General features: G+C 44.3%; 1 protein-coding gene across 3 annotated transcripts in view; it reads left to right on the top strand.

Annotated features, from left to right (window-relative positions):
* The window catches only part of PARP9 (poly(ADP-ribose) polymerase family member 9), a 797,801-nt gene that overhangs the window by 321,043 nt on the left and 460,434 nt on the right, over positions 1 to 16,324 (top strand). For all 3 annotated transcript variants that reach the window (XM_078682417.1, XM_078682418.1, XM_078682419.1), the window contains 2 exons: positions 587 to 799; positions 904 to 1,122. In XM_078682417.1, the coding sequence (XP_078538543.1) occupies positions 587 to 799; positions 904 to 1,122 (432 nt within the window). The remainder of the gene's footprint in view (positions 1 to 586; positions 800 to 903; positions 1,123 to 16,324) is intronic.

Here is a 16,324-nt window from a genome sequence, read left to right as displayed (position 1 = left end):
TAAGTTCCAATTTGTGTGTATGTGCACAAATCTGAATTTCAAATGGTTAGGTAATTAGCACGCTTGGTATATAAAACAGAGGGCCAATAGCACGCACGGTAATTACCCAGAACCCACTATTACTGGACACATTCCACTAGGAACCACCTAGTAATATTTTCTTTCTGAAAATGTTCAGAAAAGATATGAAACATTAGGTAAACATAGGTACGCAAAACAGAAGAGCGCATGTCGCTGGTCATTCCGAACTACAAAAATTTGAATAAATGGTATAGTAAATATCCCTCCCTGAGGTAGCATACTTACTGGGTGAAGAAAAGCACCCCCATTTTACCCCAGAATTTGGACTGAGGCTCATAGCCTATTTAACAGTGTTCAATGCTTTTTGTTTGGAGGGAGAGAAGGACTCTGATTTATGGTAAGGACTGTAAATGCGAAAAGAAATTATTGGAAACTATTTTAGGTGATCTATTGTACTGCAAACCATCTCTGGCATTAAGAGTGCTGCTGTGACAATGTGTGTATGCATGAAGATTGAATATGCATGTAAATATTACACATTTAATGAACTTTCTTTTGGCTCTAGACTGCAGTCATCGTTAATTCTGTCGACAAGAATCGTGACCTCAGCGATGGATTTATTTCAAGAGCTATTCTGTCTAAAGCTGGATTTGAGATGCAGCATGAAATTAATAGGATACCTCTTTCTACAGTGATGAAAACCAGAGGGTACAAGTTACCATGTGAATGGGTTTATCATCTGATAGTACTTGAAGCTCACTCAAATGGTGCAGAAAAGGTGAAGCAAATTTCCTTAATTTGCTCAAATTGAATGTGGATTTTTGCCTCTATCAAGGAAATGATTTTCAATCAATTTCTTTTTTACATTTTATTTTATTTTAGGGATTTCGTCAAGTTGTTTCTAAATGCTTGGAAAATACGGCTAAAGAGGGCATTAAATCCATTTCGTTCCCTGCAATCGGAACTGGCGTTCTTAATTTTTCCAAAAACCAAGTTGCAAACATCATGATCAGCGAAGCAATACATTTTGCAAAACAGCATTCTGAAAAGAAACTTCATGTGTGCTTTGTGATATATCCAAAAGATGATGATACTTTTAAGGTTTGTATTTGTGTGACATTATCATTTAAAAAATGCATGGCTGTAGGGTTAAAACATTCAGATTCCAGAAAAGGAAAAACTGTTATTGCTTTGTATGCCGTTATGAAGTTACCTTAGAGGCTTAGACAATTTTACCTCCGGGTTAACAGGTCGTAATGGGTGCAAGTGCGCAATTTCCTTCGTCGACTCTCCAACCCACTTGACATTAAGGAGCGTCTATTTGCAGGAAAGGGAAAATTCTATTCTTGATCACTCAGTGAAGAACATTAATGAAAACGTTTTTTGTCTAGGCTTTTCCAGTTCTCAGTTTTTGTAGATTTGATTTATTCAAATATCAAGCTTATCATTACAGAAAATAAAGTCTGAGGAATTAATAGAACTCAATTAATTATTAATGAAATGGTGTCAAGTGCTTTAAGCAATTAATTAATTTGCCACAGAACGTCTGACAAGTAATCAAATTAATAGTGATTAGGTCTAAATACAAAAAGGACTGCATACAACTAGCCCTCTCTAAATAACAAAACAGAGGTAAACAACAGTGATAATAAGTCCCTCTACATAACATTTGCCAATCTTAAACTATGTTTTGGAAAATGAAAGCACACTGATACTACGCAAAAAGGTGTGACTAAACTTTTACTTGCATAGCGACCCAATCAGTCAGTTAGTTTCCAAAGCACCTCATTCAGATACATGCATGTGATTTTAATTGGTTGTTACTCACATGGTTAGTAGCACGGAGGAAACCATACATTTCGATAATACAGAAAACATGAGAAAGAAAACTTAAGACAATAGACAGTGCTACACAGGCATAACAACAGACAGAGCAATGAATGTTTAGCCCAATAACCTAGCAAATGGTTTCAATCACATCCATCCCCATAGCAAACGAAGCTAAAGAAAAGATACTTTACATATACAGAGAGAGACTGTGTTCGAAGCTGAATTTCGAGATTTCCCCCCAAAAAACAGGAAACAATACGCACGCACAACATTTAAACTAGCCCTCTCAGTAATGAGGCCTGGTTTAGCCTAGCAATGCTGACAACCAAGCCTCTATTAAGCCTGATTATTCTAATAGCATAATCATTTTCCACACCCTCCATAAAATTGGAAATTATCACTCTTGAAGGATCTTTTCTGTGTAATGCTTTCAGATTGTCATAGACCTTTGCTTTTGTTTAATCAAAAGCAATTATGTTATTTGTCAACTTTCAAATTCTTCTTGTTCCTATAGTCAAATCTAGAACCCCTGAAATGTAAAAAAAAAAAAGCACTCCTTGCAGCTATAAATGTTAACGCTAATGAAACTTCAAGCTTCACAAATAAATACTTCTCTACCCCTGATGGGTGAAACACATTCACAATATCAGGTTATTAAGATAACTGTTAATACTTTGATAATTATTTGGAATAGAGGTTTTATTACGTGGCAGACCCGCCCTCCTTTGCTAAAAGTATATTTAAAGCCATTTTTGTTTTAATAAGCATGGATCTAATCGCAAGAATCTCTTCATAAACTTAGAGAATGCACCTGCTATGTTATGTGCCAAACGTTCCACTAAAGTAGACACTTGTCTAATCTTTACAACATTTAGAACAAGGAACATTAATTAATATAGGAAACACATTTAATACTTGTTAGCCTATACTGTTTCTTTCCACTCTCCCATGAAGTACATCACGCAAACTATGTACATGGTAGATTTTATGATAAACTGAAGCTAAATAATTGGAACATGTCCAGCCTCTTGGAAGGGTATAAGAAGTGTTTTTACAAGTATGGTAAATGTTTTTTTTTTTAAACAAATTTTATTGACTTTTATAATAGCAGAGCAGAATATCTGAGCGAAATGAGTTATACACTTCATCTGTCGAATATGTCGATTATATCATTAGTTCCCATCACCCCACGTACATTCTAGGTTGAAAACGTAATAAAATAACACAGGTATCAATTGATATCTAACTATGCGCCATATCATCATACATTATTGTCTTGGTCTCTCGCCTCACTAGTATAAGTGATTTAATGAAGCTGTTATGTCGCTATTCATGCTCATATGTGATTATCTTTTTTTCTAATTGACCATCTGCTGTATATTTTGTCTCCAGGGAAATATTTCTGTAGGTGGCCCACCTCTTCCATATTCTGGTGTGTTTCTTTGGGCATCCCCTATCAATAAAGGCTTGGAGTTCCAAATCCATAATAAAGTCCAAGCCTTTCTTCCAAAGGATTACACAGGGTGGGGTATCTGCCTTCCATTGTGTGGCAATGTCTCGTTTGCTAGTGTGAGGCATAACAATAGTAGGTGCCTTTTATTTGTGTTTGCCCCTATTCCTTCTGCGCAGTGTAGAAGTGATAAATACTTTTAAACATAGGATTAACACCAACTAAATATAAAACCTATCTATTACAAAATTATAAGCAAGCATACTGTTCCCTATCATAACTGGTTTATCATTGTCACTATGTTTCATTTGCATCATACACACATGTTCTTCTCTACGTTCTAACACTAGGATGTATTTGTGACCTTTTACAAATAGTCTCCTCCCTCAAATCAAATTCCATTTCTTCTGAACCTCTCTATCTCACAGCTGACCTTTTCTTGTTATATTCTTTATTAACATTAGGGCAATTCCTGCAACATGTAAAGATTGCTCAGGTGGCAAGGGACCTCTGGTTCTCGTTCCCGGATTAACCTGCGGTCTCCCGGACGCTACAGACTCTGTTAATAATGTCTAAAGGCAGAAGGCTGGTTTCACATTTATATTGGGCGATTCGGGATGATCGAGTAACTGGGGGGTTACCGTTTCAAGAGAAATGGGAGGCGCTGACAGGGAATACCGTTAGCGACAGGGACTGGGTCAAGATCCATGAAGGGGTCAAACAAGTGAGTGCAAACACGAGGTTTAAATTAATTGAATTTAACTATATACACCAAACATACTTGACCCGAGGGTGTTTGGCAAGATTCATCCGGAATGGTCGGGGCAGTGTCCATGGTGTGGAGAAGCGGAGGCTGAGTCCATACACATGGCCTGGACATGTCCTGAGTTGCAGGGATACTGGGCGTCAGTTCTAGAGATTCTGAGGTGGACGACAGGCTGGGAGATAGCAGGAGAGATCCTTAGTCGAAAGCTAGTCCTTTTAGGGCTAGTGCTTGCAAAGAGGCGGATTGCAATATCATGGATGGGCCGCCGTCCGCCCAGCATATTACAGTGGGTGCAGGATGTGCAGAAGTGGGCGACTGCAGAGGTTATTCGAATGCAGCAGCACAGGAAAGATGAGAGACTAGAAGACGTACAGGCTTGGCGGGCTATGGTGGCAGAGTTGGTAATCGGGGGTACAGAAGGAGCAGATAGCGACACAACGGGGGGAGCGTACACTCTGGGCGGGAGTCAGACAATAGCGACAGGGTAAAAAATGCAGGGTAGCATAGTTCTACCGGAAGGGGCAAAAGAAATGGAGCGATTCGGCCTATCAAGTATGCCATATGGGATCCTACACCAGGCATGGTTGGGGGGAGTTTTATGTTGGGGAAGGGGGGTGGGAGGGGAGGCAGGGTACTTGATCCACAGCACAGAAGCTTGGGGGGTGGGTTGGGGCAGGTATTTGTAAGATTGTTCATGATTACGACATGATACAGAAGATACATACGGGAGAAGCATAAGGGGGGACACCTGCGAAAAGTGTGTATAGTACTGCTGTCCTACGTGGGTTACGGATCTGCGGGATTGGGACAGTGACCATTCAGTGTGTTATACCCATGCCTTGGCACATGCTGCTATTTGTACAATCTGTATGTTTAAAAGACCCAAAAATATATTTAATAAAAAAAAAAAATGTAAACCAATTCTTTATTACAATTACGCTCCACTTTGGCTAATCTACGCACATTCTGTATACTGCCTCTCCAGTGTGAGTACTGGCAAATCTTTATAGGATCCCTTGAAATTTCATTTGTTTCCATCCTTGTAATCACATAAGTAATCTATTGGTACATTAATAATTTATGTTAACTTCTAAATAATTTGGATGCACAATTATTGGATAATAAAGTGCACATAAAATACCATACGACAAAGGTCATTGCTTCTAAAAGTCACACTTGAAACAGAAGCGGGCAAGTGGCTACATGTGTAATAATCAGTCAAGTTCATTATGCTTCTGTAATTCATGAACAGTTCTATACTAAATCTTTATTATAACTATGTCTATGTTCAAAATTACAATGCTTGAGACAGTTCAAAAATATTGAGATCGCAGTGGTGTTTGGAATACCCTCCTGAAGGATATGTATACATTAAGGGGCTGATTCTGTCAGATTTAACTCCGCAGAATCCAGGTGCAGCAAGAAAGGGTCCCCTCCTGATATCACAAACACTCTAATATTCTAATATAACCACATAGTATTCAAGCGATCAGGCGAGGGAAAGGATAGGGAACGAACAGCTGGGAAAAGGAATCTGTAACAACAAAGGGCAGAGACATAAATCACTGTATGTAGAAAAAGCTATACTCGTAGTTTTCTCACTATACCCTTTCTTATACCTTGCTTCGTGAACAGCAGTTCCTCTATTCCTAAGCCACCGGGGTATCACTCTCGTTATACACTGTACCTTTAATATAGAATTACCACATATTAGTACACTTTTGTATATAACATGTCCTCAAAGCATATGTCCTTCAGGCATACCTCATACATGCTAGTATTTTTATATGTTGGGCAACGAAGAGAGAAGACATCCAAAGTGGAAGAATAAATAATTCCCCCGAGATCAGGAGATAAACAAAAGAGAACCAAAAGCAACGCTGATCCTTAGTAAATGTTATGAGGCAGTTTTCTGGCATCATTGTGCCAAAATACCCGTGGAAAAACCCAAAGTCTTAGAGAAGTAAAACAGCTCCTTAATTGTAACCCAGACACTGTAAGGCATGGTTACATCACCACTGCGTTCCGCTCTGGTACTTGGTAGAAATAGCTCTGAACTCCTTACTTGCAACCCAGATACGGTAAGGCATGGTTACTTCACCACTGCGTTCCGCTCAGATACTTGGTAGGAATAGCTCTGAACTCCGCCGATCTAATATTGCAAATAACTGGGGCAACTCCAGAAACGGTAAAAACTTGTGTTCCGCCCCAATGAAGTCTCAAGATCCCGGCTGAACTCCTAAAATAACACAGGAAAATTTTCACCAGAGGGAAATAATCCAAAGATCTCAGAGCGGCTTCCGACCGCCGCAGAACTCCCTCTCGGCTGAGAGAGAGTCAAAGTTCACTGAATTACGCACACCGTTTGGTGTACGGCGGTCCTTAATGTAGCCCCTCCCTGGAACCAAGCATCATGGGACTTGTAGTTCTCTTTATCGGTACGGTAGGCGCAGCTAGAATTCAGATGTGGTTAGGAAGGCCTCCTAACGGCATTTGCTCCGTCCAAATCGGATCGGGAATGTGTCTTTCCGAAAGACTATGGAAAGGTTTCCAACCGACCGAGTACAATGCGAGTTAGGCATTGGGAATATCCCAATCCGAACCTGACGGCATTTGAAATGACGAGCCGTACGAAGCAAAATCGTACATCTCTACAGGCCGCATTTCCGAATATCTGAGTGTGATGCTGGATTTGGACACGCTTTCCGAATCGTGCCATTCGACTCGAATCAGCAGTCACAATCAGACTTTGGGTGCCCGTAGGGGGCCCCTCTGCACCTGGAGCCTTCCCAATCGGACCCGTACCAGCCATGCACAGTGTGGCAGGCACCAGGAGGTACACGCGACATGGTGCCCTATTTTCCCCAGCCACCCCTTTCTTCAATGAGAGCCTATACATTCGGAGGGAACAAAGGCTCCCATTGAAGTCAATGGGAGTCCAACCAAATCGCATCTGGAAGCATCCGGATGTATCGTACTTGGTCAGTTAGACTCTCCCGATCCAATTTGGTTTGAAACCATTCCCACACCCATTTGGTCAGGAAGCTTTCCAAACCGCATCAGAATCGGGCCCTAAGATTGTAATCAGTGCAAATAAAAATAATATTGTTTGGAAAGCCATGCAGTTCCTCTCCATTCTTTAAGGTATTCTCCCCATCCCTTGTGATCAGTCTTTCAAAAACTCAATTTCTGGGCATGGCTAAGCAGCCAAGTTGGCGGACACTGTGATGTCTATGCTCCTTGCCTGGCCTCGATAAACACTTTGCTTTCCCCGCTATACTTTGCGCTCGCCCGCTCCATATATGAATCGAGGCATGCACTGGAGAGCAACAGCGGCCTGCTGATTGGTGACCAGTGGACGTCAAGCTTGGAAGCTTCACCCTCCTGGCTGCTCATGGTATGGGGGCTGTGGAGCCGGCAGAGGCACCGATTCGGTGGTGCGGTGTTATCCACCTTTTCTTTCAGGGCCGTTGGACCGAGTTTCACCGGGTAGGAGGCCCGAGAGTGTCTGAAGTGCCCCCCCCTCCCACCGAGAGTGTCTGAAGTGCCCCCCCCCCCCTATTTTGGCACCGGCTACTGTTGTCTCATCTCGGCAAAACATTTGCTCTCCAGCTACATTGTGGCCCAATCTCCTGCTGGACCAAGGCCACCTAGTGACTTTGAGGGGCCTGTAGGAAGCCGCCGACAACATGGTTGGTACAGGCTTTATTGATTCAAATCCTGGGTGGGGGAGTGTCTGGGGCCAGTATCACTGCCCCCAGCTGCTGGGAACTCCACTTCTGGAGTGTACTGGAGTTTGTGGGAAGCAGACCCTGGGCACCGTTAGCGGTCCTGGCCCTACAAGAGAGGGCCCCACGCCTCACCCAGCCGCCAGTGAGTGACATACTAGGGGAGCTCTTGGGCTCAGCTGCCCAGCAGACAGACTTGTGCCTACCAGAGTAACACAAGCAAATCTTGGGGGACCTCTGGAGGGAAGCACCTATTGCACGCTGAAAGTCACGCACATTTCACCACCTAAAGAGTGAGTGATGTCCGGCGGAGTGTTATACAGCGCGCGACGTGCACCGGTGTAGTGCACAGTTCGCATGTACAGTAATTGGCAAGGAAGAGGTGACATGCTCCTTGGCTCCCAGTCCCCCATCTCTTCCCCTATGAGATGCTTAGCTTTGACTCTGTGTTTCCAGCATCCTCCCCATGGCTGAATTAACATGCAAGACATTGTGAGATCTTGTACTTGCGCTTGAATCGGCCGTGATGTGGGACGTTGCTCATTTAAGAGCCACGTCCAGCAAGGAACCTGCTCTAGGCTTCAAGCTATATTCCGGACACGCTTCATGCTGTTCTTGCCGTGCTTTATGGACCTTGTCCTGCAAACCATTTTCCTTCATCGTTTTTTATTGCTGGTCCTCGTTCCCCCTTATCTGCCTTTCATTCCCTCTTTGCTCCAGCCTCCTACTCCCATCATTTCACCCGCCCCAGCTTGGAAGCCTCCTTGTGCTCCCTTCAAGACTCTCCTTATCTGCATTTTGGATTACTCCTGTCCTTGTCCTTTGGATCACCGTAGGTGATTTCTGGATACCAATTACAAAGGAGAGGAAAGAAGAAACCAACACTGTCAGGTTTGTGCAGTGAGCATGCAGCTCCACTCATTTAATGATAAAGAAAGACATTTGCAAAAAAGACTTGTACTTGTTATGAAAGTAATAAAAGGTAACCAAAGAAGTTGTAAGTTGCATAAAGACTATCAACAGAATCCCAGGACTGGCACCCTATTGCGCACTATTTCTTCCTTAAAGCATTTGCTCTAGCTTGTGTATCCTACTGGTAACAAATAACTTCGGTGGATTACCCATAACATTGGTGATTTGTTTCCCAGGAAGAAGACGGGTGATATGGAGATAGCTAATGGTTCTCTCCTCCTCTAATGGTGTTCTTGTATCTCTTGTTTAAGATGGCAGTAGGAAGGAGAAATTGGACTTCTGGCTGGTGCATGTCTGAGGTGATTCGACCCTGAAAGTCTATCTTCTCTTTCTCTTTATCCATCTCATTTCCCTACCCCCTTTCCACCCTCTGAGTGTAACTTTTAGTGCGTGCAGTTTGTGCTGAATCTTGTTCCTTGGTGAGGAGAGCTATTTTCTCTACTGCAGTTTCCAGGTCTCCATTTGAGTGGAGTCTTGACACATGGAACCACCTCCCAAGTAATTGATGGTGGCCGATGTCTGGTGTTGGTGCCATGGCCCAGGATCAAGGCAAAAAGGATTCCCCCATTAAATCTTTCCTTTGATACTCATCCCAAGACGGGCCCTACGTTGACACATGAGTGTCGCTCGTGGTTGAAGGTCTGAGTGATACCTCTGAGGACCTCGCCCAACACAACATTCCACTAAATGCCTTCTCCTACAACTCTTTCAAGAGATCAAGTAACATTAAGAGGGTCAAGATAGACCTTCAACAAGACCTGTATGTTCTTTAGCTGGACGTCAGTTACCTTGGTGAGTGGGGGCACAAACTGAGCAATTTATGGACAATATACTGACGAGTGCAAGGCTCTTCAGCAGCATTTCTTCCAGCTAGAGGACCAACAAATTGGCCCCAGAATAGGTTGGTCTCTACAAAATTCGAATTTAGGGATTTCTCACTAGTGTCGACTCTCAGATGCCTATTTCCCTATGTACCAATCTGACTTCTTCAACGCCATCTTAGAGAGAAGCAATGGCAATCCCATCCTTAAGGACAGGATGCACAGGGTGGTGCCTCTCCTCAGAGCAGGGAAACGCATGGTGGATGTTCTAACCTTTATTCACCTCCTCTCAGACAAAAGGAGATTATGGCCAAAGAATGACAGGCGTCATTTAATGGCGCACCGCTTCTCCTCGTCCTGGATCTTTTGGCTACCACCCTTGCAGAACGGCACAACTTCAGGCATGTCATAGACTTCCTGATCTCCTGTGACATGATATATAGGCACACATACGTTCTGCATCATTTTTACTTTGGATGGCCGCACCCATGTTACGGCCACACTCTGAAAAAAGAAACCGATCCAGAACTTGCCAGCTGGCAGTAAGGGGAACAGGGGCCTGGAGAGAGCCTCGGTTTGGAGGTTCTGACTGACAGAAAGTTTCAAGTTGTGAGGGGAATTTCCAGCTGAGTTTCATAGAGATCATAAACAGCAAAGCCAAATTTGTGGAACATGTCTGAGGCACAGCCAATGATTGTGCTCCGGGCAAAGAATAACCAGATGATTGTAACGCCCTCCACCAGCAAGATGGGGGTTGGGCCTGCCCTGTGGGAATCCCTACTGCTACTAGGGGCTTTCCCCGCAAGCATGGCCTGGCGAGGGAAGAGCTACTTTTTTGTTCACTGCCAAATTCCGCCCCCCCACACACACACATACCCCATTCTTATTTTCTTACCTGGTGGTTGGAGCCTCCAAGCAAATACTATATTTCCTTTTGCTGATAGTTCTGTGGGATTTGTTTTCACCCACTGCTGGGTAATTAATGTTGTTTCACAGTTCCGAAATTTTGGTTGGTAGAGGGAAGGAGTTGCACACCAACAACCTCTCACTCTTGCGCACACAGCACGAATTTGGGATTTTCAACCTTTGCTTTCTCTCTCCTACAGTAATTGTGACATGACTACATGTAGGAAGCTGGCTTTGTATATACTATACCAAAGTAAGGTATAGCATGCACAGAGTTCAGTGGAACCAAAAAGGTAGGCAGAAGTAAAACTAGATAATACCTTATTCTTTATTTGTGCTAGTGTGGCTGAGCAGAAAAGCTTTATCAGAGGGTAGTGTTAAGCATTTATTGTACACACTCAGGCAAGAAATGATAGCACACACTCAAAGACCGAACTCAGATCAATTGATTGTATACAAATACTTATTTTTGTTTCTTTTATTTTTAGAACCAAGCAGGACTTGGTACAGGTAAGTAAAATTGTACTTTCAAAGACAGGTTGATAAGAATATGCAAGCTGGATGAATTTTATTTTGTTACAGGTTGGTACAGTGTTTACAAACATGTGTAATACTTTTGGATTACTTTGTAATTACTTTTTAGATGTGATGTGCCCAGATATCACACAGGGACATTTCCTAGACAAAAGTAGGTAAACCACTTTTGCAATAAAACACACTTACTTAGGTTTCCATACAAACTCAATTAAACACTTAAAACTTTTTCAGAGGAAAACAGTCAATGCAATCTTATGGAGGAAAATGTGGTTATTGGTTTGCAGGTAAGTAAACAGTCTTCAGGGTTGAGTTTCTGGGATAAGAACATGGGTTCCCCCAGGGTCAAGCGTGCACTCAAAGAACATCCTCATCGGCACTAGGGCGGCTGGGTGCAGAGTGCTGAGGCCCAATGTTAGCCCAGGGGGACTAGGGGACCGTCGGTTGGTGGCTGGTCTCGGACAAGCCATGGGGTTTAGGGAGCAAAGCTCCTTGGGTTAAGCTCAGGGCAAATAGGGATCCAAGTTAGCACTCAAGGTGCACCCACAGCAGCACAGGGGTGGCCTGGTGCAGGGTGCTGGTTTGCCATTGGGTGCCCTGTTTCCAATGGGAGATCTCCAGTCAGAACAAAGATAGCAAGCTTTGGCACGGAGGCCTTCTGGAGGCGACCACGGTTGGAGAGGTATGTTGGGATGCAGGGGGATGCCTGCACACCTTCTGTTGGGCCACCCAAGGCCATGGGATGTTAGGTGCAGGGGTGTCTTTAGGCGTCAGATTTCCTTACCAGCCACGGTCTGGGGGACCCTCCAGATAGAGGTTGGAGCATTGACGGAAGGCTTGAGGTAGGTCAGGAATCGCCAGATCCCAGATTGGATTCGCTGGGGGGTGCTCCTCGTTGTGTTGGGCCACTCAAACGCAGGCCATGGGCGTCAGGTGCAGACTCACGTATTTGGCCAGAATCAGAGTCTGGTTCTTGAGCAAGTCTGGTGCTCACAGTAGAAAGAGTCTTGGTAGGGAAGGCAGAGCAGGTCCTCTGGGTTCTGTGGGGCTGCTGGCTGCAAGACACACCAGGATTCTGCTAGAGCAGGTCATGATCAGGACAGGCCGTTAGGGCTGGGGCCAAGGCAGTTGGTGTCCTCCTATTCTTCTTCAGCACAACTCTTCGGTCCTTCTTCTTCTTCTTGCTTGTCCGAAGAGGCAAGGATCGGAGTTACCCCTAAATTTTAGGAATGTTTCAGGTAGGTACAGGTTGGGACCAATGGGTCCCTTCCTTGGGGTGGGTACACATCCTATTATGCCACCATCCAGTGCGAGGGGGGCATAAGCCTCACTCTGGTTGGCTGTGTCCCCCCATCTTCAACTTGGCGGGGACTGAGAGTTGTGCTTTGTCTCGCCTCCTCCACCTAAGGAGTGGGGTTGGCAAAAGTGGGCACTCCTCTCCTTCTATCTTGGATTCCCCCCAATTCTCCCTTCAAGATGGGGGTTAGAACTGGTGGGGGCCAGTTTCTGGGAGCTGGGTCAGCTCACAAAGACGGCAAGCCTTTGAAGCTTCTCCTTCATGGACCCTGCCCATCCTGGGGGAGGAGGCTCTTCACCTCTGCCCAGGATGTGCTTTGTTTCATGACCGAGAGAGCCGGAGGCTCTTGACCCAAGGGTCCAGAAACATGTCTGGGGTGGCAGCTGGCGAGCAGCCACTTAGCCATGACACTAGAGTTAGATCGTTTTTCAGGGGGCATCTCTAAGATGCCTTCTGAGTGCATTTGGCACTAAATCCCACACTGGCATCAGTTTGGGTTTAATGGGCTGAGAAGATTGATAACAAACGTCTCAGAATTCAGTAAAGCCATAATGGTGCTGTGGAGTTCCTAATGACAACGATGTCCTGTAGAGAAATGTTATCGATACCTATCGAAACGATACCGACGCTCGCGAAAGCCTTTTGGCTTTGAGAAAAAGTTTCCTAACTTGAGCTAAGAAGCTAAGATTTGAACATCCGAACCCAATGGCGGAAAAAAACAATCTGAGGATGGAGAGGATGCCCATGCGCACTGTAGTCCAGGGGAGGAGCCACCTATCCCGTGATACTTCGAAGACTTCTCCAGGACAACAATGTGCAATCATCCGAACCCAACACTAGGCGGTGATCTAATGCAATAGATTTGAATGTCAGTAGCCCACATGCCAAGAACCGATGCATACTGGTAAGTAGCATATTCGTTCCCAGACCATATAGTCTTGATGGCTTTACTGCACTTACAATGTCTAAGAATGGACTTAGACACTGTAGGTGTATATTGCTCAGGCAACTGTATCCTCACCAGCGGTATAGTGCACCCAGCTAGGGTTGCAGGCATGGTACACACCCATGTGTGCCATGTCGAATCTTTACGTTTCTCTGCATCAAAACACGCAACCTGCAATGCCAGTGTCTGTGTGTTGAGGTACAGGGCCCCTAATGGTGGCCCAATATGTGCTGCAGCCCTTAGAGGCCTTCCCTGGTCACAGTGCCCTTGGTACCCATGGTACCTTTTACAAGGGACTTACATGTGGCCAGAGAGGTGCCAATTGGGGGGGACAAAGGTACAGTTTAAGGGACAGAACATAGGTCCTGGGTACCTGGTTAGCAGGTACCCAGGGCACACTTAGTGAAGGAGCATCAACATCAGGCAAAAAGTGGGGTACAAACATACAAAAAGGGGCATTTTCCTAAACTACTACATACACTCAACTGAAAGCTGTCACCTACAATGTCAAAGGGCTCAGCAACCTCTCTGAAAGTCTGGACAACCTGGGCGAACTCAACTTAATAGGGAGACATATTTGCTATATCCAGGAAACTCATCTCTTAGGGATAGATACATGCAGACTGCAGTCCCAAGCTTTCCCACTGCAATATCCAACCTCTTCCTATTCCGGGAAGGCAGGCTTGGTAGTCCTACTTGCCATCTTGGTGCCCCTTTACTGAACATAACCATAGGTCACATAAAGTGGACCAGTGGTTGGTTGTCAATGGCCTCTGGCAGGTTCACCATATTTGCTTGGCAACAATCTATGCCCCAAATTCGGGGCAAGAATTTTTCTGGGGGACACACTCCAGATGATTGTTGATTTTTCTTAACGTAATCTTATACTTGTGGGCGATATTAATATTGTTCTATGCACCACCTGGGTAAAGTCACACCAGAGCCATAGTGGGACCCTGGAGCTGTCCTTGGAGGGGAGGGCTAGGTGCCTGACGTACATGCCACCCTCTGATTATAGATTACTCACGCTAATCTTCAGCAAACCACATGTAAGCCCGAATTGTCCTCCTATTGGTGGACAAGAGCCCGAGAACACCATAGCAGAGGTGGACCAACTCCTCTAAACTCTCTCCAATTATTGCCCGGTCTTGCTGACCCTTCCCTGCTTGACTTTTATTTTGGAGCCCCCCTGCACTGCAAAAGAATAGAAACATCCTGCTGAGTCACAGCATTCCATTCTTCCGAGATAACTCTAGTGTCAGCTTTTGCTGATGGCATCCAACGCACACTCACGGACCCCAGCGCTCCACCATGCCATGATCCCCCTCCACTAGAAATGTTAAGTAGTCTCCAGTCTACAGGTAAAATGTGCCAAATACAAAAAAACCAACAAGAAACGCAGCATCGGTGTACAGCGCCCCCTCCACCCTAACCCACCCCATCCAACATGTACCCACGGTCAACGCTGAAAAATCCATTTGGTATTTAACCATTTCCATCATCAGTTTTCAGATATGCATTCATTAAGAGTAAAGAGACCTGTGCAAAAGTGCAAAGTGCATGAACAACAGTGTAATAAGTACATACAAATGACAAAGCGGGCTAGGCCAATCTTCTGTTGAATGTATTAACTATCCCTCTAATGATGTACCAGCCCAGCACGATAAGCAGTGAACCGTATCCCCCTCCCTAGGTTTGTTGAGGGTTTGTCTGGCGAAGCCAGCTGGACAGGGATTCCCAGATAACCAAGCCTTTTTTTTTAGCCTGGATACCCTTCTTCGAGTTGATAGCTTTTTCAATGGTACATATAGAATATAGATGGGCCAACCACAGTGAGAATAGGGGGGGTTTGTGATCTACCCAAGCAGATGTTATACACAACCTATAGTTTGCCATAGCAAAAAAAATGAGGGCCCCTCCTCTTCATGTCTACAGCTTTTTGTATACCCAGTAAAACCGTTGTGGGAGTCGGATATCTTGAGATAGAACGGACCCGAGAAACCCTTGAATCCTAGTTATCAAAGGCCCAAGTTTCTTACAAGTGGCAAACATATGAACAGAGTCTGCGCTATGTATGGAGCATCGAGGACAACGAGTACCTCTGCAAGCTCCCGACTTCGCAATTTTACTTGGTGTATAGTACAGGAAAAAGCAAGTTTTATGAAATTGTGCCTGTAAATTAGCTAATAATAAATTACTTTGAGCAAATTGGAGAGCTAGGCAGAAGACATTATTGGTAATATCCAATTTCTGTTGCCGTTTATTTGAAATACTGGCCAGGTCATCAGGTATGAGTATCATAAATGGACCCAGTTTGGGAAGTGGTGGGCTCAAGCAATCTTTCAATAAGTTCATATTTTGTGAACCCCAAGGGCCTACCTGCCTTGTGTGATAAAAAGTTCCTAATGGCTAGATATTTAAAGGCCTTATTGTGGCTCCAATCGAATTACGTTTTAGATTCTCGAATGCCAAGATACCCTCATTTGAATATAGGTCCCCTAGTTTATTAATGCCCGAATTGAACCAATTCTGAAAATAAGATCCCCCAAATATGCCTGGAAGATTATCGTGATTTCTTGTAGAGGTATATTAGTTAAGTCTACCAATCCCTAATAACTTGCTCATGGCGATGAAGACCTTGTAGATTCCCATAAGGATCTTCAATCTTGTAGTACCCGAACTCGGGCTAGTGCCAAAAACACCCCCAAGCATCTGATCCGAGTAAAAGTTCAAATGGGGACTGGAGTTTCGTTATTGGTACAGAAGGTTGTCCTTGTATCAGTAGTGGGCATATCTGCAGAACAGTGGCCCAATAATATAATCTTACGTTTGGAAGCGCCCAGCCCCCTCTCTCCCGGGGAAGGGATAAGTATTTAAAAGAATAAGCCCATATGAATTGAGAAAAAGATGATCGAATTTCTTGAGTATTGTATTAGTGATTTCAAGAGGGATGGATCTGAAAAATATAACATTTTACAGGAAAAAATCATTTTGAGGACATTGCACCGGCCCACCATTGACTAATGTACGTTATTGAGCCGGTTCAATGCCCT

This window comes from Lissotriton helveticus, chromosome 3_1 (genome assembly GCF_964261635.1).
Source record: "Lissotriton helveticus chromosome 3_1, aLisHel1.1, whole genome shotgun sequence".
In the NCBI taxonomy this organism is placed as follows: Eukaryota; Metazoa; Chordata; class Amphibia; order Caudata; family Salamandridae; genus Lissotriton; species Lissotriton helveticus.
Note: the sequence above shows the minus strand (reverse complement) of the source record. Positions and strands in the feature narration are given on the sequence as shown.